Source organism: Penicillium lagena, assembly GCF_028827675.1.
Source record: "Penicillium lagena strain IBT 129212 chromosome Unknown utg000007l_segment0_segment0, whole genome shotgun sequence".
Lineage (NCBI taxonomy): Eukaryota > Fungi > Ascomycota > Eurotiomycetes > Eurotiales > Aspergillaceae > Penicillium > Penicillium lagena.
The window spans coordinates 392,371-416,236 of record NW_026623228.1 but is presented as its reverse complement, the minus strand read 5'-3'; the positions used below and the strand labels follow the sequence as shown (position 1 = coordinate 416,236).

Below are 23,866 nucleotides of genomic sequence, written 5' to 3'. Positions count from 1 at the left end.
TATCTGTGGGTTTGAAGGGTAGCGCACCATCTTGAAATGCGACGGAGAGAACTCAGGTGCCGGCTGTGAAGCAAGAGTCGATCGGTGGTGGTGGGAGCGGTGGATATGCGTAAAGATTGGGGAATGCGAATGAATAGAGACACACTGAGAGCAGATGAATGTGTGTAGCCCGATTGAAAGAAAGGCAATGGCGTGGCTGGACTATTGGGGAAGTGGTGGGGGAGGAAGGAACGTCAGTCACGAAGCTCCGATGCGCTCGGAAAAAAGTAACCGAGAGGCCGATGGAACTACAGAAACCACCGACGACAAAGGGTTTACGTTTGAAATATTTTGATCTGAACGATCAATCCATTGCGCCCCAGAGCCCAGAATTTAAATTACACAGTCCAATGGCAGCAGACAAGCCATTCCTTCTTACACCTTAGGCCGCTTGGCAAGCTCCGTCCCATTCTCCTCGTCTTCATCGTCCGAGATGGTGAGCTTGCGTTTGACGCGCCCGTTCCGGCTCTCACTGGCAACCACCGGGGGCTCATCCTGCACATCAGGCAAGCGACCCTCCAGTGCCTGGAGAGTAACCTCATAGCCCTCCTCCACATTTCGCACAGTTTCGTCGAGCTTCTCAACTCGGTCGGTCGCATCCAACTCGCTTAGCAACGAGCGGTGTTTCTTGAACAGTCGTTGTTTGATGAGCATGCGCCACCAGTAGTAGCGTCGGTCATTCACGTCGTCGATCTTGTGCTTCTTGATCAACAGTCGTGCAAGGTTGGCACCGCCAGACAGCCGGTGTCTTGAGGGAATCTGGCTGAGGAGGTACATTTCCAGGATGTGCGCGAACTGGGTCGACTCGATCTTGAAGGATGTGCGGATGTCCAACAGCAGTTTGGTGGGGATCAGAGCCGCGGTGGGCACCACTTTCAGGCGTTGCTTCCGAGAGTATGCTTCGTAGGGATCAGGGTTGATGTTCACGCCTTGCTTGAGGAACTCCGGCCGAAGAAGGCAGTAGTCGGCCGTGTCTCGCAACGCATCAAATTGCTCGTTCGGGTCTTCCACGGTTAGTTCCACAATGGTCGGGTCGGCGAGACATGTAGCGTGGATTGTGGTGTACAGGTGGGTGCCGTGGCCTGAACGGTGGTGTGGAGGGAGGACGAGGAACTGCGCAATCCGAAGCCTGGCAGGAAGCTCTGAGATCTTAGCTTCGGGGCCGGGGAACGGATCAGACTTGACGGTGGGTGTTTCAGAGCGGTCTCGCTGGTAGAGCCAGTACCGATAGGCTGTGGCATATCCTACAATAGAGTATGCTGACGCAGTGGGAGTCGGAGGAGTCACTTTCTCATACCTGTGATAGACATTAGCCTTGTCGAAATGGAACCATCGAGTTCTCCTACACAAAGTAGATTGTCCACCGCTCAAGCGTCCATTGTGGATCGTCCGTTGTCAACGGAGTCCCAGCTTCAATGAAAAGAGAGACTAGGATCTGAACGCGGTCCAACAGACGGCGCACCTCGGGGTCTGCCAGGGACCCAGCCCAGATCTCATATTTCCGGTCATCCACCTCATAGCTGTGAACCAGCATGCCTGGGGGCTTAAATTCCTTTGCGCTCGGGTCGTCCTGGACGGCATTCTCGTATTCCGGTAGGTTGATAAACGCCTCTGATTTCCAGGAATTAGACAGGTAGTCCTCTCTCTCGGATAAACAAACCTACCCTCTGGAACAAACGGTTTCAAAGCACCCAACAGGTCGACCGCAGCTGTATCGCCGACAGCCTTGAACCGGTCATCGTACGAGATGTGGATATGGGGGCGCAGGTCATGGGCCGCAAAGCGCAAGCGAATGATCAGGCCCTTGTAGCCAAAGATGCGCTCTTCGTCGCCGAAGATGGGGTATGTGAATTGCGGATGGAAGGTCGAGAGGGTTTTGGGTTTGGTCTCGCCGGGCTGTACTACGGTGATATGGACAGCGTCGTTGGCGTCGCAGGACCCTAAAAAGCGTGTCAATTAGCAGGCCAGTGTTGTATGAAAGGTGAGATAAACGTACAGTCCTCTTCGCTCGCCATTATGGGCGAAATAGTGTGTTGGGGATGATGGATGGCAAGGGGACTTCGAACCACGGCAAGGGAGTCGGCGGCGCGGTCAAACGCGCCGCGCATCATTACTTAATAATCGGCGGCTTCCACTGTATTACGATAACTAAGCCATCTTCTCTCAGCATTTTGGTCCAAACCACCGCGATATTATCTCTATATGAACGGTCAGCAAAAAAAAAAGGTCTATGGATCATTTCTACCTGTACTCTCCTAATAAAAATTAGGTCTGTCGAGGGCTTGTGCAACTTTTAACCACGTCCCTCGTCGGCGCATACGGCAGGCAGCGGAGATGGACTCCTTAGTTAACCAAGAAGGTTTAGGTAAGTTGATGAATAGTATAGTCCATCTTCAAGTCGAGAACTAGTTCCCCCCTCCGACGGCTCGTCCACAACGATCCACGTTTCCGAGTCAAGCTCTAAAAGGAAATCAGAGAGATCAGTCGGATAGGTACATATAGAAACTCTATCGAGCAGCATCTTAGGTCCCTTATGATCTATGAATCTTTTCATCTTTTGTATTTTGCCGTATGGCGTAGGCTCTTTTGACCACTGAAAATAGACCTTTAGCTTGCTGAGGTATGTCGTCGGGTGCACTCATAGAGAAGGATGCAGGTGGAGGGGTATGTTGTCGATCGCCCAGGTCGTGTCTTCTCACGTCCTCGCCGCGGCGAGCGAAGACAACCGTAGGTGTCCACTCAGTGCAGCAGCAGCAGCAGCAGCAGAAGAAGAAGAAGAAGAAGAAGAAGAAGAAGAAGAAGAAGAAGAAGAAGAAGAAGAAGAAGAAGAAGAAGAAGAAGAAGAAGAAGAAGAAGAAGAAGAAGAAGAAGAAAAAGAAGAAAAAGAAAGCGTTTGTTATTGTGTCATCGTTGCCTGCGGGCCCATTGATGGGTCCACCGAATTAGGGTTCACCAAGGAGTATACAGCCACGGTTGTGTTCTATGGATATCATCGATACTAAAAATGTCTACGTATAAACGTCTAAGCAGTTACTACAAGATGTTGATGATCCACCAAGTCTCTCTGCCACTCATCCACTTCCCAGCTCGCACGAAGCCGTTTTTTCAGCTCCAGAGCCCGCTGGATGCCCATCGTTCGCCCAATGTGTTCTAATGTCTCCATCACCCAAATATGCACCGTCTCCGGAACTCCGGCTGCGCCTCCAGCCACAGCCAACGGGAATAGAAGCATAAAGACTCCGTTCAGTGGTAAATCACTCGATGTGTCCTCCGTATTGATCCCTTGATTGAAAAGTGCAATTTGGCCCGCGGCACCGGTGCAGATGTCGACTGCCATGCGAGAGATAGTGTTCAGTGAGTGCTGGCGCTGACCTAGATCCGCTGCTGTGGGGTACTGTAGTCGCAAGTTATGGGCGAGAATGATTCGGTTGACCAACATGCGGCCCCAGCGGAAATGGTTTATTATCCGAAAAGCCCATGTATCTTTGTAGACATGGTACTTCCCATAGAACGTGCCTTGAGCCTTGTCGGACTCGTGGACCTCAAATGAAAACTTGTCCGGGACGCTCTTCTCCCACTCGTCTAGCTCTGCCTCGAAACCTAAGGCGGCACGGATCACACGATCACCGTCGAGTTCTGATCCATTGTATATTGACAAATTCAATTTCACAAACCTCACCAGGATATCGGCGAGACACACCGCCGGTTGTTCCTCTGGGGGGGCGGTGATCGAATTGGGAGACCAGTGCACCAGATACATAGGGATCTTGCCCGGGACCAGGAAAGATTTGACGATCGATACATAGGAGAACTGCAGGAGCGCCTTATGGTCTATTGCGTTAAGGTTTTGACGAAATGTGGACTGAGCTATAAGGGCAGTGGCACCGTCCAAGTGCACAGTCCAGGAATCGAGTTGATCAGCGCCACAACTGACCATCTACATGAGTCGGTTAGCGTGTATCTTCACTAATGAAAGGAAGTTTTTTACCTCATACAACCCCAGCATCACCAAAATCCTGAGCGCCTGCTCGGTATTCGCCTGGGCAGGATTCATCACTACAGATCGAATGTAATGAATAGCGGAGACATATTTCTCCCGCGCCACCGTTCGCAAGGCTCTGTCGTGCTTAACATTGGCCATGGCATATAGACCAACCGCCACCAGCGAATCTCGAAACGACGGATCTAGGGGCAGGATGCCTAAAAATGTAGGGGCATGCGAGGTTCGAGCGCTCCTATTATTGGCGTTTATGAAGGCCGTAGTAACGAAGGTATTGAAGAAGAAGCGCAGCCCCAGCTCCTCTGGGCTTACCGAAATTGAGACAGGGACCGAAGTAAGGATCCTACACAACTGCTGGATGGTAGCCACCCGATTTGGAAGGGTCTGCAATACCAGCTTTGATGCGGGAGAGTTTGTGGGTGGTGATGAGGATGATGAGCTGCTTGAGGCGATCTTCTTCCTGCGCGGTTTCGCCGCCGCGGACCGGCTTTGTGTCTTGGCGGTTTCATCGCGGAATAGTAGAGACTGCACATCGCGGTACCCGCCGCATTGCTTGCCTACCCTCTTGCATTGTGTGCATCTTGGCTGAAGTTGGTCACACTAGACCTGGTCAGCGCGCGCTAGGCGAGTCATTCATTGCTGCATCCTTGCCTTGATTCTTCGCTCCCGACAACTCAAGCAGCCAGCGCTGGGGCGGCCAGAAAATGGCATGGTACGTGCTTCTAATTAGTTGCTCTCATAATCGGCCGACGCCAAAAGGGGTATATAAATCGTGGGGTTGTCAATCGCATAGTGGACCAGGGGAAGTCGGCGACTATGAAGTCTGATTGGATGGACATTCGAACGGTTCCGAATGGGGCATGTGTTTCGCCGTTTAAGCTCGGATCCTTTTACCTGCCAATCCATCTATCACTATGAAATGAAATTCAATGAGCTGACTATAATAATACTTCATGCCCTACTCCACACTGTCGGCCAACACACTTGGCCACATTGCTCATGGAGCGATGGCTCGGACCAGCAGTGTTACGAACTACGCGGTATACCCACTGACAATCTGGTTGACTTGATTGACAATGGCAACCATTTGCACGCCCCCAATCTGGTCAGCATTGTCTCCATACTGTCCTAACCAGTCCCAGCAGCCATTCGGGTTCGACTGCTCGATACCGCCCCAGATAGTGCGGATCGTGTTGTCAGGAATGGCTTGAGGATAGAGAATGATAATATCATTGGTATCTGTCCTTCTTAGTAAGATGGTCCGCACAATTTCATGAGGGTATATTCTTACCAGCCCACATGTTGTACCCAGTGTTATCAACGAAATCCATCCCGATGTTGGTATGGCTCTGCAAGCATCCATGCAGAGCAACATGAAGCCTGCAGACAATGGATCCGCTCTGACAGCTCTCAGGAACATACAGATAGCCTGTCGTGTCCATGCCGTCGGCACCGAACGACGCGGACTGAGCAAAGGAAAGAACACTGCCGGATAGGGTTCCTGTGTTCCGAGCATGCAGCGTACCATACATCCACTGCAAGGCTGCGCCAGCACCATCGTAGCCGCAGTTGCTGATATAGGGTGATATGGACAAACTGCATGGATTGTCACCCGCGCCGTCGAAATCGGTAGGGAAAGTGTGCACTGCACCCTCGGTGACGACGTATGAGACATCGGCTGAGTTGTCGAAATGGGATAGCTGGGCCTGTAGCGCGTTCATCACATTGAGTCCCACAGTGACGTCTGCAGATCCTTCCCACAGGTAGATCTTGCGGCTATTCAAGTTGCTAACGGTGTCGATTTTGTTACCGCTCCAAGCTTTCATATTGGCTATTGGAGTGATGATCGAGGGTACTTGGTCAAACATGCACTCAGTATACTAAACAAGGTTAGCCAATTATTGTGAGTATAAAAGAGAATGTTCGCGCTTACAGGTTGATTGCGAGCACAGTCATATGGCCCACCGGCCAAGACACCAAAGCCGACAGTGAAGACGTCGGAATATGCCACGCCGATCTGCGCGGACATGAATCCACCGCTGGAGAGACCGGACACAGACACGGCGTTTGGATCAACATTGTACGCTCCCAGTGCGTCTGCTGCTACTGCACCAGTAGCACCCAGGCTGACCAGCCCGAGAGAGGTAGTCAGGCTGACCATATTAACTGTGAAGACTTTGTGAAATTGAAGTCGAAGAATGCTGGTGGAGTAGTGTCAAAAGAGGGTTCATGGTCGGCTTTTGTATCCCACAAATTCGTCAGATGTAAGCGGTTGAACAGAGTAAGTGTAGCGGTGCTCTCGGAACCGTCAATGCAATGCTGCACTGGAAAGCACTTTTTTCGTTCTTAAGTAGGTCTAGCTAGATGTACAGTGAAGAAGTGATGTGTGTTCATGTAGTAAGTGTGTGGGCTGCCGGATCCGATTTACATAGTGTCGGAGACTCGAGATGAAGGGGACGGACTGCTCAAACTAGTGCGGGGTGAGGTGCAAGCCTGGGTCTCCGTTGGGCTCCCGGGATCACAGATCGGATCTGATCCGACCACGTATCGGTTCCACCCAGCTTGAAATCGTTCACACGGACAGTCGATGTATCCAAGCAATATCTTCGTCGACAGTCAATGGCATATCACATATCTAGTCGAACTCGTGGGCATGCTCACTTCCATCAGAGACCATGTGCCCTCCGTATTGGGAGACCGGTCGTGCTGTCGACAACATCTTGGTGAAAACCTTGACACATTTAGCAAAACACACGACGAAACGAAAAAGTGCTACGTCAGTGCTTTCAAAATGGTTCAGAGGGCACATAATATATACCCCCGGCAAAACTCCAGGACCCTCGATTCCATAGATGACAAGCGAGTGGGTCAGGCCACGATTGGCTATGTCTGGAACTTATTCCGAATGGGGCATTTAGTTCGCCGTTTAGCGTGACACCGCGCCCAACTGCGCCACCGTTTGTTAATTAAGGGTGACTTTGTTCAAGGAAGCCATAAATATTGGAGAGCGCCGTCAGACAATCGTAGCCGCCGCCGATCCGATTATTCTCCTTTCGATCTCATCGCCCCGTGTACCTATCATCCCCCATGATACATCCGATCCAGAGCATCCACGATGTCTCGTACTATCGCTATAACCCGTCCCTGGCGGTAGCGATTGTGGCTGCGGTTTTGTACGGTATTGCGTTCATCCTGACTCTGGTTCAGTGGGTTCGCTATAAGTCATGGGTGTGGGTGGTGATGGTCATTGCTTCGGCCAGTAAGCGTTTCGATCACCTTCATTCGGATGTCTCCTAACGTTTAATCCAGTGGAGGCTGTGGGCTACATCAGCCGCTGTATCTCCGTGGAGAACGTGACGCAGAAGCAAGTCTACGTGGTGCAGTTCGCGCTCATCGTCCTGGCGCCCGTCCTAATCGCCGCCTGCTGCTATATTGTCTTCAGCCGGATTTTGTTCCTGGTCGTCCCGAGTGAGGCGCGCACCTTGCGACTCTGCTGGGTGCCTCCGCGGTTCATCACCCCGATCTTCGTGGGGTTTGATATCTTTGCGCTCCTGCTGCAACTGGGTGGCGCGGTCATGATCGCCTCGGTCAGCCCGACCGATACCCATGCGGCTCGCACGCTCAATACGGGGAAACGGGTTGCCCAGGTGGGTGTGATTATTCAATTGGCGGCGTTTGGACTCTTCAGCGTCGCCGCCGTTCGATTCAATTTTACCTCGAAGCGCTTCGACAAATCCCTGGGTGATCGCTACGAGAGCGTCGGGGAGAAGGAATATCGGATTGATGGACGGACGAGGGATAAGCACTGGCCGGCGCTGCTGCGGGTGGTCAATTTGACCTCGTTCTTGATTCTGGTGCGTAATAACCTGATCCTCATTCCAGTCGGACACTAATTCATTGGCAGATCCGCTCCATCTACCGGCTGGTCGAGTTTACCACGGGCGTGACTGGGTATATCAACACGCATGAATGGACGCAGTATGTGTTCGACGCGCTGGCCATCTATCCCTGCGTGGCGCTGTTCATCTACTGGCACCCGGGCAAGTATCTGCCGTATCTGGGGTTCCGGCTGCCCAAGTCGGCGCGATAAAATTGTACATTAGAATTATAGTTCGTCTCGAGGAAATAATGATATGGCTCGATTGGAGAATGTATGTATGTGTAGGGCGGTGATTGTCGCGTGGGTCCATCGGGCCAAAACTGCCACTTTTCCAACTGGCCTCCTACTTACTTACCACCTCTCCCTCCCTCCCTCTGTCTCTCCGTGGCTGCGCGCCATGCTTGGATCCTGCTAGAGCTGGAGTCAAGTGCGAAGTGACTGCCAGCTGCCAATCATGGAGGGCCTTTTCACTCTGCTCGCCCTGGGCATTGTGATGGCCGTGACGTGCGTGTCCCTTCCTTCCTCCGGTCGCGATAATATGAAACTAACGCCTGACCAGGTCCTTCGTCGTCGGCTCTCTCCCTCTTGCCTTCACCCTTTCCCCGTCTCAGCTGCGCCTCATCTCCTCCATTGGGATGGGTGTGTTGGTGGGGACATCCTTGATCGTCATCATCCCCGAGGGCGTCGAGACGCTTTACAACGCACGCTCCGTCAGCCAGAAGTCCATCAGCACTCGCTCAGCCCCCGTCCAATGGATGCACCGGGCCATCCCGCATGTCGCAGATACACCCGCCGTGAACGGGCGACAATTGATCCCAGGTTTCTCCCTGGATGACCACATCGAGCAGCCGGCCGTTATCGTCGGTGAACCTCAAATACACGCGCGGGCAGATGAGTCGAGCGAAAAGTCTACGACAGAGACATCGAGCGACCACCACGAGGACGAGAGCTCGCCTCATGCCTGGATCGGCATCGCCCTCATCAGCGGCTTCATTCTGATGTACTTGATCGATAAACTTCCCGAGTTCGCATCGCCAACCAAAACCGAGCGACCGCGGTACCATATTTCGCTGGATAACCTGGGCTCGGGACTGCGGCGAAACTCGTCTCCTTCTCGCGACGGAGGAGGTCTGCTGGACCAAGGCTCCTCGAGCTCCAGGCGCGGCCACAGCTTTGCAACGACTACCGGCCTGGTGATCCATGCCGCTGCGGATGGGATTGCGCTGGGCGCATCTACCTCCGACACCGGCCTGAGCTTCATCATCTTCTTGGCGATCATGGTGCACAAGGCTCCGGCGTCTTTTGGATTGACGTCGATCCTGCTCAAACAAGGGCTGTCGAGTCGGACTGCGCGAGCGCATTTGTTGGTCTTCAGTCTGGCGGCTCCTATTGGCGCTCTGGCGACCTTTCTTTTTGTGCAGGCCGTGGGCTCCTCCAGCGGCGACGAGGCTGGCTCTCAGTGGCGGACTGGAATGCTCCTGCTGTTTTCTGGTGGCACCTTTTTGTAAGTGGGTTCTGTTCTATTCTATCTTCATTTTACTGATGGGTTTGCCGCAGATATGTGGCGATGCACACGATGCAGGAGAATGGGCCCGGCTCCCAGCCGCGCGAGTTACCTGTCAACGGATATGGCGACACCCGCGATGCCCAGCATGGGTCGGACAAGTCCATGCGAGACCTGATCGGCTCCGTGCTGGGCATGATCCTGCCGCTGTTCCTGCAGATCGGACATGCCCATTAAACTCTGTTCTACATTTATGCAATTTTGCCTTGGGAGGCAACTCTTCCACACATGTACTACTTTTGCCTGTTGTCCGACATACTGGGAGGATGTACCTATCATTGGCACCTGTTGGACCCTTTTTTTCTTGGATGATGAGTTTGGCGGAGTGGACGACAAGGAGGCGATGTGCAACTACTAGATCTGGTCTTGTATAAGTGTTGGTCATTATTGCATACTTCGTATCTCACGATCACATCTATGTAGCGTCACTGCCAGTACTATATAAAAGCAGGCTGTCCCCGCCTGGCCAGGACATGAAGCTCTGATGAAAGCATTCGTCAGGTTGCATCATCTGCCTCGATCCATGGTCGGTAGCAGCGTGCCGATAGCCTACCCAAGGACATGGGGCAACTGTATCTGCCAACGCCAGACGAATAGCTACCACCGATCGCAGAGGCAAAGGCAACAAAACACATCGCCCCCTATTCTTGCCATCATACCCTGGTTGCCTCCCTGCAAGCACAAGATGCACCTTATCGGATCTATCACGAGGAGTGGAGATGTGCTTTGTCAGGTATCCAATTCAAAGCGGTCACGACTTTCCATTCTCTCTCTCACTCTCGCTCTCCCCCCGTTACTCTACTAACTTGACTATCTGAGACACGCCCAGACTGCCTGCTCGGAGGCGCTTGTCGCGTGCTTCTTTTTTGCCCTCCTTATTATTACTTCCCTCAAAATTCCCATGTTCCCATCGACCAGCCTCTCTTTCTTCCTCTAGCCGCCGGATACTTACTACGCAAATCCACCACTTACCTCACCCGTTCCCCCGTCCCCCATTATTTCCGGCCACTGCTCTATGCCGACCCTAGGTGCGACCAGCCTCTGAGTGTGGCCCCCGATTCCAGTGGGAAAAAGAGAGACACGGCGCCAATAAGGGCGCTTTGCTCGGTCGCACTCCATGGACTCCCAACACGCCTCCTTCAGTGACATGGGGGACCAGTCGATGAACCCACAGACCCCGTCTCTGTCGGACCAGCTCGACACTCATCCCCAAGCCCCTCCCAACCGAAACTCGGTCTCCAGTTTCACCAGCACGCACTCGCGATCGCTCAGCGCCACCAAGAAAAACGTAACTTCATTACCGGCCAACCTCCTCCCCTCGGCTCCCGCTTCTCCTCCGACGCCCGCTCCCTCCCCGACCCCCCATCAGCGATCGCATACTTGGCCCTCCGCCGACGAGGAAGAAACTACTTTTCTATTAAACCTCCGCTTGCATTTCAGTACTCTGTCCAACGCCCGCAAGCAAAAACTCCTCGAGGGGTTATTGGATGTCTGCGATAGCCAGCAACTGAGTTTCGTCTCAAGTTATGTCGGACCGCGGCTGAGAAAGGACCCGTTTCAAGTTTTTCCTAACGAACTGTGCTTGAGGGTATGTCTTGTGTCCTTTTTTGGGAGAGGGAGATGACAGAGGAAGCTAATCCCTAGCTCTATAGGTTTTATCCTTCATCGACGACCCGAAGACCCTAGCAAGAGCATCGCAAGTATCAAGACGCTGGCGAGAGCTATTAAACGACGATATCACCTGGAAGAATCTGTGCGAGAAACACGCCTACTCGGTACGACGGATAGCGGAGGAAGACGGCGACATGGCAGATTCATTCTTTTCCCAGCCCGACTTAAGCTCCAGCACTTCTGCGCTGGAGGATATGCAGGAAGCTACCGGACAGTCCCCAGAAAAACCTCTGGATCTTCCGCGCACGCTCTCGGGTGAATGGCTCCCCACCAGCTTTCCCTCTCGGAGACGGCGGGCTCGCCCGGTCTCTTATCGGTCGCAGTTTAAGCAAAAGTACATGGTCGAGTCGGCTTGGAATAAAGGTGGCCGGTGTACCCAGCGCCATATCACGCCCGACCAGGGGGTGGTGACCAGTCTACATCTCACCTCCAAGTATATTGTGGTCGCCTTGGATAATGCAAAGATCCACGTATACGATACCAATGGCGACAACCAGAAAACCCTCCAGGGCCACGTGATGGGCGTCTGGGCGATGGTTCCATGGGACGATATTCTGGTTAGCGGCGGCTGCGATCGTGAAGTGCGAGTGTGGAATATGGCAACAGGGTAGGTTACTCCACTAAATATCGAAGGACGGATCATTAACATCCAGCAGGGCGGGTATCCATCTACTCCGTGGCCACACATCAACCGTGCGGTGTTTGAAAATGTCCGACCGGAACACGGCCATCTCAGGGTCTCGAGATACGACCCTGCGCATCTGGGACTTGGCGACGGGGACCTGTCGGAACGTCCTGGTCGGGCACCAGGCCAGCGTCCGATGTCTCGCGATTCATGGGGACCTGGTGGTCTCCGGCAGCTACGATACAACTGCACGGATATGGAGCATTTCCCAGGGCCGCTGTCTGCGCACGCTGTCCGGCCATTTCAGCCAGATCTACGCCATCACCTTTGACGGTCGCCGCATTGCGACGGGCAGTTTGGATACTAGTGTCCGCATCTGGGACCCGAATTCCGGACAATGCCATGCCATCCTCCAGGGCCACACTTCGCTGGTCGGACAAATACAGATGCGCGGGGATACACTGGTGACCGGTGGTTCGGACGGCTCTGTCCGCGTGTGGTCGCTCACCAAGATGGCACCGATCCATCGACTAGCTGCGCACGACAATAGCGTTACTAGTCTTCAGTTCGACCACACCCGGATCGTCAGCGGTGGCAGTGATGGTCGCGTGAAAGTGTGGAACCTGCAGACTGGCCAGCTACTGCGCGAGCTCTCCAGTCCAGCCGAGGCGGTCTGGCGGGTTGCCTTCGAGGAGGAAAAAGCGGTGATTCTGGCGAACCGGTCTGGCCGCACAGTCATGGAGGTAAGTTTTTAGAGTTTCATTAGTTTTCGATGGTCTTGCTGATAATCACTTCCAGGTGTGGTCGTTTTCTCCACCCCCAGAACACAGCGACGACGATACTGCCGTGATCGAAAGCGCCTCTAGTACTCCAGGCCTGGGCTCTTCCTCCACCGACGACACTGCCGAACTCGTTCTCAACCCGGGCCGGCACCGGACGATTTTCTCAGACCCTCCACGGACGGTCCCTTTGGGCAGTGATGGCGATGATCAGCCGATGCCCGATGCGCCCTCTTCTTGATTTCTTCTTGAACATCATATCGTCTTTCTCATGACTTTACTTTCATATCGTACATCATATCACTATTCTCCCTCCGTTTTGTTGTTTGCTGGGTACTTTGATCAGAATGAGCCTCCGATGTCTTTTTTTTTCTTGTTATTTTCTTCTGCTTAGAGCACCAAGCGATTGCATATCTGGCGTGCAAAGGCGGCCCCGTCTCGCCGTCGTGTTGTTTGGTTCTTCCATCAGGACAGGCAGGGCAGGTTCCAAAGCCGTCTCTATCTGTGGAGTTTTCCAGTGCTGAGAACGTCATTTCGGAGTGTTTTGTGTCTCAAGTGATACCTTTTTGTCCTCCTCACTGGGTTGTCCGATATATTGTCATCTAGGACGTGGACGTGGATTTAGTCCCTAGAAAAGGCAAGACGAGTGCATTTCACTATCTCTTAACACAGTAAAGTAGATCCTCTAATTCCCTTTGCGGGAGTGCCTATTCTACCTCTGTTGCCATACGCCAGAATCGTTATCAGATTGTTTCTTGAGATGACTAAGCGACCGAATCTCATCGCCTGATGGCGAGTCTACCGTCTCCCTATTCCTCAGCAGAAAACACAAAGCGACAGAGCAAGTGTGCGTGAGCACTGCTGAATGTAACTCGCAGTCATCCAGCGAGTCCAAGCACATCCCGTCTATGATGTACTTGCGCCCCGCTCGGACCAGGCAGCCGAGGTGATCAGATCGTTCTCCAACTGATGACAGCAAGGTAGCGGCGCCTTTTCTGCTGTGTGAAACCTCCAGGATCTAGGATCTTGGCTACTTGCGTTTCGAGAATTGCCTGGAAGTAGCCGCGCGGTGTGAATATGGTATATGGGGGGAAGCCAAGCACCGGATGTTACCTGTGTCGCAAGCGCAAGATCAAGGTACAGTGCCCACCCACATGTCGACCATTAGTTTTGTGTTACTGATCACCCTTCAAGTGCGATGAAGCACTCCCCGGATGTCGCAATTGCACTATCTACGGGCGTCCATGCCCTGGATACCGGCCTGATGCGGTCTTCCGCAACGAGACTGAGAAAGTTGAGCAACTAGTCAAAAAATCGAGAAGCTCCTCGGCAGACAGTAGCCGAAGCCAAGTCCAGAGCCAGAAAGCAGTAGTAAACCAGCACTCTGGGGCTCTTGTGTCCCAACACAGGCCTAGCCCCAGCCCATCCGAGGCTGGGTCTTCGCTGACGCTGTACTCCGTCGCGGACGCGACGTGGGAACAGCGCGCCGTGTGCTATTTCTTCGACCAGTACACCATCGGGGAGGACGAAAATGAAGGCATGAGCCATCTTGAGTTCCTGCCTGCATTGTACGCTCGCTGCGGCGAGGTGGACAACCATGACACTTTGTCATCTGAGTGTTTGCGCTGGGCGGTGGATGCTACGGCGCTGGTGGCTCTCGCGAACACAACAAATGCAGCCCCATTAACGATCAAGGCGCGGCAAGGTTATGGTAGAGCTCTGCGTGGTCTCCGGCATGCTTTGTCGTCGCCGACTCAAGCGATCAAGGACGAGACCTTTGCGGTTGTGGTTCTTCTCTCGCTCTATGAGGATATTGCGGGTGAACGGAACGGACTGTTCAGCTCGCATACGGCTGGCTTTGAGCTGCTAATGAAGTTGCGAGGGCAGGACCAGCTCTTTCATCGGCAAGGCCGCGATTTGTTCAAGTTTGCCTACACCCATACGGTATATCCTCTATCTCGTCAAAAAGTCAATCAGAAACTAACAATAGCGTCACAGTATGTTGAGGTCCTTGCACTTGGAGACAAACCCCGGTTCAATACCGAATGGGTCCTGGGTCTCTTAGACAGCAACGATCCCATCCAGAGCCTGATGACTTCTGCATCGAAGATCACCAAGGTCTTCATGGCAATGTATGCAGCGTCAAGCCCACCGGACCAGGAAACGGTCAAGCAATGGATTGCCGCGGCCCGGGACTGCGATGTCGAACTATCCCAATGGGGCGAGCATCTACCTGACCGCTGGCTACCGCTGATCTGCTACTCAGCAAAGGGCGAACCCCTGATCACCTACAATCGCATCTCAAACTCCGTGGTCTGGAACCACTACCGCGCTGCGCGCGTTCTGTCCCAACAGCTTCTGCTCACTCTCATCACGATGAGTGACGACTGCAATCCTCCATCTGGATCCGCCCTCGACACATCCAGTCTGCGCGCTGTTATCCAAGACATGACTACCGACCTCTGCCGCAGCATCCCTTTCTCTTTGGGGGATGTTGATTCCCTCGGCCGTCCGACCCCAGGCGACGAGGCTCATACGGCCCAGACCCGTCTAGGCGGGTACGGCATGCTCTGGCCGCTCTGGTACGTGCTGTGCTATGGCTTGCCTACCCCTGCGCAGGTCACCCAGATCCGCCACGTGCTTGCGCGTGTCGGGTCCACCATGGGAATCAAATTGGCGTTGCTCCTGGCGCGCGAGGCTGCGCGTTTGCATGGCGAGGATGTCACATCGGAAGGACCATGAATTAATTGTATCTATTTTCTTACTTATGGCGCCAGGGATGGGATCGCCGCGTTGGATAGCGGTGGTTGTACATAATAATAGGATTTCTCTCCTCTCCGGTGTTTACGGTGGATCATCATCCCCGGCCTGTTATCTATGTGGGTGACGTCACCACCTACAAACACCTGGGCAGTCTCTTCCAGCGCCTATCGGCATGCTTTCTATATGTCGATTAACGAAACAGGAAAACATCAATTCCTGTCGAAAATATCCTATGGGGAGATATAACCCGGTAACCTCATCATAGAAATGCGAGGACAGGGCGATCGATCTGGGCCGATCAGCCCGAGACCCAGAAGCCGACGTAGCCGTTCCCGGCACAGCGTAGTTATGCTCTTGTGCATTCGGAGGCGCAGGAAACTGACGCCATCTAATAACTAGTGGCCCAGGACATCCGGGCAGGGGCGCTTTTTAGGTACGACACTCTCCCCTCCCCAACCTCCTCCTGTCACCTCCTCTTCTCTCTGTCACTCCCACCATGGCCCTGCAAGAGCGCAAGCTTCCCTTTGGGAAGATTGAGCCCTACTCGAGCAAGTATTTCTACAGCTGTGCTCTCGGCGGTATCATCGGTAAGCTTCCCTTCCCCGCTGTCCTGATCGTGATAACGAACTGATGATTGTTCCAGCTTGTGGTATGTGACGCGATAGCACCAATCCAACCGGATAGCTACTGATCTGCGCAGGACCAACCCACACCGCTGTCACACCCCTCGACCTTGTCAAATGCCGTCGCCAAGTCGACCCAAAGATCTACACCTCCAACATCTCAGCATGGCGCTCCATCTTCGCCAAGGAAGGCCTACGCGGCGTGTTCTTCGGCTGGTCGCCCACCTTCCTGGGGTACTCGTTTCAGGGCGCCGGCAAGTACGGCCTGTACGAGTACTTCAAGTATCTGTACGGGGACCAGATGTTCCCGCAGAGCAACCGCACCTTGGTCTTCCTGGGCGCCAGCGCCAGCGCCGAGTTCTTCGCTGATATGGCGCTGTGTCCGATGGAGGCCATCAAGGTCCGCATGCAGACGACTCTCCCGCCCTTCGCGAATAACCTGCGAGAGGGGTGGAGTCGCATTGTCGCGAAGGAAGGGCTCGGTGGCCTCTACAAGGGATTGTATCCGCTGTGGGCGCGCCAGATTCCCTACACGATGACCAAGTTCGCAACTTTCGAGAAGACCGTTAGCATGATTTACAAGACTATGGGGAAGCCGAAGGAGAGTTATGGACAGTTGGCCCAGACTGGTGTGAGCTTTGCAGGTGGATACATTGCGGGTATCTTCTGTGCGATTGTCAGTCATCCGGCGGATGTGATGGTTAGCAAACTGAATGCGGATCGTAAGGGTGAGTATATCTTTCTTCCCCCTGAGAAGCCTTGTGCTAATTGTTTCGTGCAGCGGGTGAGGGCGCTATGAAGGCTGTGTCGAGGATCTATGGCAACATTGGCTTTTCTGGTCTGTGGAACGGATTGCCTGTCCGTATCGTCATGCTGGGCACCTTGACGGGCTTCCAGTGGCTTATTTATGACTCGTTTAAGGTCTTCTTGGGTCTTCCAACGACGGGAGGACACTAGATTAGACACTATGTGCGGAATGAATTTGTTATGATTACAAAAACACCAATGCTGCACCCCTGGCAGTCATAATTGCCAGAAGCACCGACGAAAACACAAATAAGCTGAATCGAACCATGATCTTATTACTCGTGGCGTGCACCAAACTATGCAGTATGCGCGTGCCAGTATACATCCAGGCGAGGAGAACATCCACATCCTCAATCTGGCCTCCACGGGCAACCGCCAACGTAAGGCTGAGGGCGTAGAATTGGGTCGGTTGTTCCATCAAATGGTTGTAGTTATCCCGTTTCCAACGTGCGGGTGCCGGAATCTGGGCGTCGAGCTGGCTCTTCGTGATGGTGTTTTCGGGTTTCAGCTTCTCCATGATGGGGATGTTGACCGCGTACATCCAGACTTCCATTGCGAGTGTCCATGCGTTGAGTGCGATGACGGGGCCCAGAAGGCCTGAGGCTGTGGCTTGTAGCATTTTGGATTTAAGTCAAATAGTAGGAATGTACTTGTTGATTCGGTATTGCTCATCAGATGGGACATATTGACATATTCTTGGGCCTATATATCCCACTGCTCCAGGCAGATATATTTTATCCCTCAGATCTTTCCCCCTTGTGGCGGTGGCTTTTTTACTAGCCCTTTTGGATCTGCTTATAAGGCTGTGACCGAAAGGATGGTCAAGTATGTCCTAAAAGTACTAGTTATGCACCGACAATCAGGTCGGTCAAACTTGTTCGTTGTTGTTTGTGCCAACACCAACGCCTCAACTTCCTCGCCTCGAGACCTTTGCTTTTCCCACACATTCCTTAGCTTCTTTTTGTTTTTGTCCTTGGCATTGCTACCCACTCCATCTGCATAATCAAACCTTTTTTCTTCTGGTTCATATTTATCACAGCTGATGAGCACATTTTCGGGTAACCCATTCGTCTTCCAGGCCCCCAGCTCCTCGGCTTGACGAATAGCGAGAATGAGATATTGTGGAGGTGCTAAGGCAGCAGATTTTGTCAGAACACCGTACGGGCAAAAATTTGAAGAGTAGTAAGTTGAAATCAACCCCACATCACCCAAAAAGGAAAACTATCCGGCCGCAAGGGTAAGAATGATCTCGGTGTTCTGTATACTTCCTGATATTCACCGCCCGCGATAGCGGCAGAATATCTGTGTTTGAGCTGCTACGAAGGCCTCACGTCGATCCTTGCCTCCCACCCCATCCATCGTCATCCCTCGCAATCTTCATCCTATCTCCCAGAATTTTAATATTCCTATCAACCGTATCCAATTGTCCTACTGCGATCCCGCGGTTCGACCATCCTCGCCACGAACCGTTACCTAGACTCTTCTCCACACACGCTCACAATGGAGGCTGCCCGACCACAACCACAACCGCAACCCTCACACCCAGCCGCTAACCCCCCAAGCGTCGAAATAGCCTACAAGCGCAAATGTATCGCGCTCAAGAAACGCCTCGCAGAGGTGGAGGCCGAGAATGAACTCATGCGGACGCGCAACCGCCGCGGATGGCAGTACATCCAAAAAATGCGCCTCGAGTCATGCATGCTGCTCGAACGTCTTGCCAAAGTCACCGGCATGGCGGAGGAGGCCAAGTCCGACGCCGCCGCGGATCCAGATCTGCGCGCTCGCGCTGCAGCCATGATGTCCAATGCTGCCGCGCTGAATGGCCTCATCGGACAGGGGCAGCAGCAAGGCAATGGGACTCATCTGGAGGATGATACGGAAGGAAGCTCGGATGAACAACCTCCTACTGTACGTTCTCTTTTCGTTGTCTTTTTGACCATAGCTGACCCCCCATACAGCCCGAAGAACGTCCCCTCCGCGTTAAACGCTCGCGCAAATCAAACGTTAACCTCGACGACGGCCCCGAAGACAATGCCCCCGCCGCCGAGAACGTCACACAATCCAGTGCTGGTGGAGGCGAACTGCCACGCCTTGCCCCGGCCCCGACACAGGAAGAACTCACCTCCTCGTTCCGCGTCCAGACTGACCGAAACGGCTCTGCCCCTGAGGGAGGAGACCGGACGCCCGCCGCAGCGAGTGCACACAGCAATGATCGCCGCGAAAGTCAGCAGGCGGAGTCCCATCCTGCAGAGACGGCTGCTGAGTCTGGGACGACACCGATGGACATGGATACCAAGGAGCCGAAGGTGGAGCAGACCTGATTTTTCCTTTAGTTTTTTTTTAAGTTCAATTGTGTCATACTTAGGATTCATACAGCGTCGGATACAGATGGATTCTTTCTCTCATTTTGGTTTCAGGGTTGGTTGGTTTGCGGACTGAGGGTTTTTGATTCGCTTCTTGTTTGCAATCACTCTCCCTTACCGGAGTTGTTTCGTTTAGGGTTAGGTTTCTATTTTGCATTTTTGAAGTATACGAGGAACAATACCATACTTTCTCTTTGCGAGAAATATCCACTCTGGACTAATTGGAGGTATACCTATATGTGGTATATGAAGTGGCGATGGGATAAATACCCAGGGATACCACAGGCATCTAGTACACAAAATATCTTTCCTACACTGATGGAGATAGGCATCCCGGGCTCAACGTAGACCCAAAATGTAGTGCTATTAGCCCCGAGAGGAGAACAATGGCGTTCTTTCGCGCATATCCCCTTTTATAAGCGGATACCGGCCTCCTGCCATCCGCTTTCGCTTCTCCTTCCGTATCTGCGCGTACAGGGCACATCAATCCATCTTTCAGACGGCAAACTATATAGTATGTCATGAGGGAGACCTGGAAATCTCAAGCACTGGACAAATTAGAAAATGAGCAGAGGAAATGTGGCATGGGATGAACTGGACTTACTGTGTGTCCTCTCCTTCATCAGAGACCTGATATTTCTTGAACTGCCTGGTCGGTACATTGTTATCAAACATGATATCCAACTCCTTGTACGTTCTATCCTTGGTCTATGACGTTGTCGTCGGAGTTAGAAAGGTATTAGATGAATTGAAATGGGTGACATACCTCTGGCAACCGAAAATAACTCCATACCAATGAAAATACCGAAATCCCCCCAAATACAAATTCGATTTTTGCACCTGCATTGATGGCTCCGGGGTTTAGGAAAAAGGGACCCAGAATATCGAGAACCAAATATGAGAGGCCATTGATAGTTGCGGTGAGCGACAGTGTTCTTGCTCGTAACTTCGATGATGGGACCTCGCTCGAGATAGTGAATCCCAAGGGTCCGATAGTCAGAGCAAACACAAACTGAAGACTAATGAGCATTACCGCCTGAGCCCAGGAGTATGAGGGTGTAGAGTTGTAGTTTTTGGCAAAACATAGAATAGCCACGATCCACATAATGGCCACAGAATAGCTTAGCCCAATCAGCCAGGATATCCGTCGTCCAAACCAGGCCAATGGAAACACACACAAAAGGGTCCCGACGAAGGAGACTGCGTTGAGGGCGACACCCATGTCGAATGCTTGCTCGGCGTTCAGACCAACCTGCTCGAATAGGTATGTAGCAAACCCAGTCGGATTGCCGGCGAAGTTTTGGACAACAAAGAGCATAGAGCAAATTTCAAGCCGTCTTCGGTTGGACCCCTTGAAACAATCCCGGTAGGTTGTACCGAGCTCTTGTTCACGTTCGTAAAGATCTGTCTGTGCCATCATTGCCAGCGTATTGGTGTTCTGAGCCTGGATAGATTTGTTCGTGAGTTGGTCGAGGGCTCTCTTGGCATCTTCCAGGCGATTCTGTCTCATCAACCACCAGGGTGATTCGGGCGCCCAGATTAATCCAATCAGTAGGATCACTGGCCACACCCATTGTATCGCGTACGGAATCTTGTATGCCCATTTGTCGGCTCGATTAACAAATCCTCGGGTAATCCCTGTTTGAAGGAACTGGCCAATGGTGTAGCATAGCTGAACATAACCGGTGAAATATCCCCGAAGACGCAGAGGCAAAACTTCAGATGCATATGTCGGGGCTAGGACATGATAGCCTCCCCAAATGAGACCTGCCAGGTACATAGACGTCGTCAAGACACGGATGTTCGTCGCGAAGACTTGCATGAATATCAATGCAATGGTGGCGCATAGATATAAAGCCAAGGTCTTCTTTCGTCCGATTCGATCCATTGGAATGGCACATGCCCATGCTCCAACAACTTGCCCTACAATGGGGCCCATGGACATTGCCACTTGCCATTTGGCTGGGATTTGATATCCGCCTCCAGGAGACTTTTCACCAAAATGCTTTTGAAAGGCGGGCAGGGCATAGAAATTGCCAGTGATCTCGATGTCGTATGCTCTCATGATAATACACAAGGAAAAGAATAACGACCAAAGGGCACCGGATCGATGCATTTTGAGTGCTTGCCAAGTCGAGATATTATGCTCAGCCTGTGTAGCTTGATCGGCCATTTCTAGGGTAACGGCATCCAGCTTGCCGCCATGCTCGACAACCTGCTGCAACTCTCCTCCAGCAGAGTCCACAGAAGGGAGCTCCGCGGTGGGATCTTGGCTTCCCATAGCGTGTAAATATTCGGAAAGTATTGCTCAAAAGTAGGAAAGGAAACACGCAGTCAGGCTGAGGATTGACAATTCCTCAAATGAAAGTGGGCCATAGGGCTCCTTAATACTTTCGTTGGTCTTGTGTCTCTAATTATTTCTCCTAAAGTCTACCCCGCACAATGGACGAGCTAACTAGTTCGAAAATCGAGCTATGTTACCCTTAAGAAAAGATACGAGTGGGGAGAAATCGATTGGTTACCAAAACGCTGGAGAAAATCCTGCGAAATGAAGCGTACGAAATCATAAACAGCCGCTAAAGGTGCTAACCAGTAGTCTTGCGGCTACTTAGAGGGCTCGGAAAACACATGCGGATGCAAATAGAGACTGTTACAACATTCTCCAACACACAAAACGTGAGGGTATGTTTCGTCCAAGCTTCATGTAGGGTTGGAAAATAGAACTAATGAAATAGTTTCTTTGGATTCAAACTACGCTTCTATAATACTATGTGAACTTACAATATCTTCTGGCCTGAAACGATATTGCTTCTTCCATAAGATGTCGGCTGTCTGGATCCGGGAAGCGATCGCGTATCTGCCCTTTGGAGATCAGTAGTGATCCTTATTTACTGTGTAAGCCAATCAGAGATTAGCCGACGGGTATTTTGATTGGTCTGGCCTAGGACTCCTACAAATTGCCAAATTTCCCCGAACTGCGGTTGGAGTTTCCGAAGAGCGTTAAACTCGATTACTCAACGCGGTCTTTCCAACCGGACTGGGCTCTTTTTCAAGATAAACCAAAGCTCTTCGACGACGGCCAATTCATACTGTTTGCTAATCACCGCTAGCTGCATTCTTTGACGCCATGACTATTAGACAACTCACTCCTTTCGGCAAGCCAATGCTGAAGCATTGGCTGTTTGACCCCGCTTACAAAAACCTCAACCACGGTCTGTGCAAGAAGTGGCATTCGAGGAGAATACCCACAGAATAACATTCTATGATCAGGTTCTTATGGTGCACACCCTGCTGTCGTCCGTGATGCTCAGCGCGCCTATCAAGAGCTCGCTGATGGGCGACCGGATCGATATGTCCGGCAACTACATGTAGAGTTTCTGGATGAGGCGCGCCAGGATCTCGCAACGCTTATCAATGCGCCCAGAGACGAATGTGTTTTCGTCAAAAATGCCACCACTGGCGTCGCAACGGTACTATATAACTTGAATTTCCAGCCGGGGGAAGCGGTTATCTACTTTGAACCCGTTTACGGCGCCGTGGAGAATGGGGTCACTTCTTTAAAAGAGCACACTGCCCTCGAGACTCGAAAAGTGCATTTTCAATATCCTATTTCCGAGGAGGCGATAGAGGGCCGATTCCGCGAGGTTGTCCTCCAGACTCGTGAGGAGGGCCTTAAAGTTCGAGCCGCAGTCTTCGACACGATTCACAGCGTTCCCGGCGTTCGATTTCCCTTTGAGCGTTTCGTCGCTATCTGCCGCGAAGAGGGAATCCTGAGTGTAATTGATGGTGCACATGGCATTGGACAGATCCCTCTTGACATGAACACGCTACAGCCTGACTTTCTTGTTTCGAACTGCCACAAGTATGGACGTCCTGACTCTATACTTTTCGGTTTATAAACTGACCTTATCTCTCAGGTGGCTCTATACTCCTCGTAGTGCTGCTGTTCTCTACGTTCCTAAGCGCAACCATCATTTTATGCACACTACACTTCCTACCTCCTGGGGGTTTATCCCTACAGCCGACTCTCATACCCTTCAAAATTCCAAGAAAAAGACTTCATTCGAGGAACTGTTTCAACTCGTCGCTACTGACGACTACTCCGCGTACATTTGTGTGGGAGCGGCGTTAAAATTTCGCAAAGAAATTTGCGGCGGCGAGGACGCCGTCATGTGGTATTGCCAGAAGATAGCCAACGAAGGAGCGGACACTGTCGCAGCTGCCCTTGGAACCAATGTCCTTCAGGAGCCCGATCTGAAACCCGGAGAGGCCAGTAAGATGCGCCAGTGTGCTCTGACAACTGTGCGGTTGCCGATCGCGGTTGCCGACGATCAAGCTGGCGCAATGCCTTCTGGTGCTTCTGTGACTCTAACGCCGGAAGAAGCGAATCGGGCTTCTGAATTTTGTCATTGGACTCTCTTGAGAAAACATGATACCTTTGTGCCTGTCTTCCGGCATGGATCGTGGCTGTGGACGCGGTTGAGCGGACAGGTGTATCTGGAGAAAGCTGATTTTGAATGGCTGGGAGGTGTTCTTGGCGAATTGTGCGAGCAGATTGCTCGAAAGGAGTTTTAGTAAGATTAACAAAAACAACGACAGCAGTATGGATATTATGTAGCATCATGCATAGGCTTTTCATACGATGGTGGCCGGAAGTTTAGCACAGAAGGGGCTGGCTGGTATCTACTAGAGAAGCTTGTTCCTTCGAACATCCGCGTTGAGACTGGCTACGTATATACATGAAGAAGAATG

General features: G+C 52.3%; 14 protein-coding genes across 14 annotated transcripts; 9 read left to right on the top strand and 5 right to left on the bottom strand.

Annotated features, from left to right (window-relative positions):
- Window positions 1-414: 414 nt before the first annotated feature.
- On the bottom strand, window positions 415-2,150 carry hat1 (histone acetyltransferase catalytic subunit HAT1; the record flags this gene model as incomplete). The annotated part of the gene is made up of 4 exons (XM_056981598.1): window positions 415-1,329; window positions 1,502-1,684; window positions 1,744-1,979; window positions 2,099-2,150. 4 exons carry the CDS (start codon window positions 2,148-2,150, stop codon window positions 415-417), a joined length of 1,386 nt encoding a protein of 461 aa, XP_056829434.1.
- Window positions 2,151-2,661: 511 nt separating this feature from the next.
- Window positions 2,662-2,985, top strand: N7510_009672 (uncharacterized protein; the record flags this gene model as incomplete). The annotated part of the gene is made up of 2 exons (XM_056981597.1): window positions 2,662-2,703; window positions 2,788-2,985. The coding sequence occupies 2 exons, from the start codon at window positions 2,662-2,664 to the stop codon at window positions 2,983-2,985; spliced, it is 240 nt and encodes a 79-aa protein (XP_056829433.1).
- A 76-nt stretch (window positions 2,986-3,061) lies between these two features.
- On the bottom strand, window positions 3,062-3,976 carry N7510_009671 (uncharacterized protein; the record flags this gene model as incomplete). Its single annotated transcript, XM_056981596.1, has 1 exon — window positions 3,062-3,976. One exon carries the CDS (start codon window positions 3,974-3,976, stop codon window positions 3,062-3,064), a length of 915 nt encoding a protein of 304 aa, XP_056829432.1.
- Window positions 3,977-4,235: 259 nt separating this feature from the next.
- N7510_009670 (uncharacterized protein) lies at window positions 4,236-4,628 on the top strand (the record flags this gene model as incomplete). The annotated part of the gene is made up of 1 exon (XM_056981595.1): window positions 4,236-4,628. One exon carries the CDS (start codon window positions 4,236-4,238, stop codon window positions 4,626-4,628), a length of 393 nt encoding a protein of 130 aa, XP_056829431.1.
- A 682-nt stretch (window positions 4,629-5,310) lies between these two features.
- N7510_009669 (putative polyhydroxybutyrate depolymerase) lies at window positions 5,311-6,200 on the bottom strand (the record flags this gene model as incomplete). Its single annotated transcript, XM_056981594.1, has 2 exons — window positions 5,311-5,910; window positions 5,973-6,200. The coding sequence occupies 2 exons, from the start codon at window positions 6,198-6,200 to the stop codon at window positions 5,311-5,313; spliced, it is 828 nt and encodes a 275-aa protein (XP_056829430.1).
- Window positions 6,201-7,126: 926 nt separating this feature from the next.
- Window positions 7,127-8,129, top strand: N7510_009668 (RTA1 domain-containing protein; the record flags this gene model as incomplete). The annotated part of the gene is made up of 3 exons (XM_056981593.1): window positions 7,127-7,298; window positions 7,349-7,893; window positions 7,944-8,129. The coding sequence occupies 3 exons, from the start codon at window positions 7,127-7,129 to the stop codon at window positions 8,127-8,129; spliced, it is 903 nt and encodes a 300-aa protein (XP_056829429.1).
- A 244-nt stretch (window positions 8,130-8,373) lies between these two features.
- On the top strand, window positions 8,374-9,660 carry N7510_009667 (Mn(2+) transporter ATX2; the record flags this gene model as incomplete). Its single annotated transcript, XM_056981592.1, has 3 exons — window positions 8,374-8,423; window positions 8,479-9,423; window positions 9,477-9,660. 3 exons carry the CDS (start codon window positions 8,374-8,376, stop codon window positions 9,658-9,660), a joined length of 1,179 nt encoding a protein of 392 aa, XP_056829428.1.
- Window positions 9,661-10,600: 940 nt separating this feature from the next.
- N7510_009666 (F-box/WD repeat-containing protein) lies at window positions 10,601-12,799 on the top strand (the record flags this gene model as incomplete). Its single annotated transcript, XM_056981591.1, has 4 exons — window positions 10,601-11,071; window positions 11,136-11,761; window positions 11,811-12,522; window positions 12,578-12,799. 4 exons carry the CDS (start codon window positions 10,601-10,603, stop codon window positions 12,797-12,799), a joined length of 2,031 nt encoding a protein of 676 aa, XP_056829427.1.
- An 836-nt stretch (window positions 12,800-13,635) lies between these two features.
- On the top strand, window positions 13,636-15,300 carry N7510_009665 (putative C6 transcription factor; the record flags this gene model as incomplete). The annotated part of the gene is made up of 3 exons (XM_056981590.1): window positions 13,636-13,695; window positions 13,753-14,502; window positions 14,557-15,300. 3 exons carry the CDS (start codon window positions 13,636-13,638, stop codon window positions 15,298-15,300), a joined length of 1,554 nt encoding a protein of 517 aa, XP_056829426.1.
- A 517-nt stretch (window positions 15,301-15,817) lies between these two features.
- N7510_009664 (putative mitochondrial phosphate transporter Pic2) lies at window positions 15,818-16,901 on the top strand (the record flags this gene model as incomplete). Its single annotated transcript, XM_056981589.1, has 4 exons — window positions 15,818-15,908; window positions 15,965-15,970; window positions 16,022-16,672; window positions 16,726-16,901. The coding sequence occupies 4 exons, from the start codon at window positions 15,818-15,820 to the stop codon at window positions 16,899-16,901; spliced, it is 924 nt and encodes a 307-aa protein (XP_056829425.1).
- Window positions 16,902-16,935: 34 nt separating this feature from the next.
- N7510_009663 (MAPEG family protein) lies at window positions 16,936-17,370 on the bottom strand (the record flags this gene model as incomplete). Its single annotated transcript, XM_056981588.1, has 1 exon — window positions 16,936-17,370. The coding sequence occupies one exon, from the start codon at window positions 17,368-17,370 to the stop codon at window positions 16,936-16,938; it is 435 nt and encodes a 144-aa protein (XP_056829424.1).
- An 881-nt stretch (window positions 17,371-18,251) lies between these two features.
- Window positions 18,252-19,072, top strand: N7510_009662 (uncharacterized protein; the record flags this gene model as incomplete). The annotated part of the gene is made up of 2 exons (XM_056981587.1): window positions 18,252-18,659; window positions 18,710-19,072. The coding sequence occupies 2 exons, from the start codon at window positions 18,252-18,254 to the stop codon at window positions 19,070-19,072; spliced, it is 771 nt and encodes a 256-aa protein (XP_056829423.1).
- A 583-nt stretch (window positions 19,073-19,655) lies between these two features.
- On the bottom strand, window positions 19,656-21,395 carry N7510_009661 (uncharacterized protein; the record flags this gene model as incomplete). Its single annotated transcript, XM_056981586.1, has 3 exons — window positions 19,656-19,662; window positions 19,719-19,822; window positions 19,881-21,395. The coding sequence occupies 3 exons, from the start codon at window positions 21,393-21,395 to the stop codon at window positions 19,656-19,658; spliced, it is 1,626 nt and encodes a 541-aa protein (XP_056829422.1).
- An 846-nt stretch (window positions 21,396-22,241) lies between these two features.
- On the top strand, window positions 22,242-23,689 carry N7510_009660 (uncharacterized protein; the record flags this gene model as incomplete). The annotated part of the gene is made up of 3 exons (XM_056981585.1): window positions 22,242-22,326; window positions 22,385-22,976; window positions 23,032-23,689. 3 exons carry the CDS (start codon window positions 22,242-22,244, stop codon window positions 23,687-23,689), a joined length of 1,335 nt encoding a protein of 444 aa, XP_056829421.1.
- Between the last annotated feature and the right edge of the window lie 177 nt (window positions 23,690-23,866).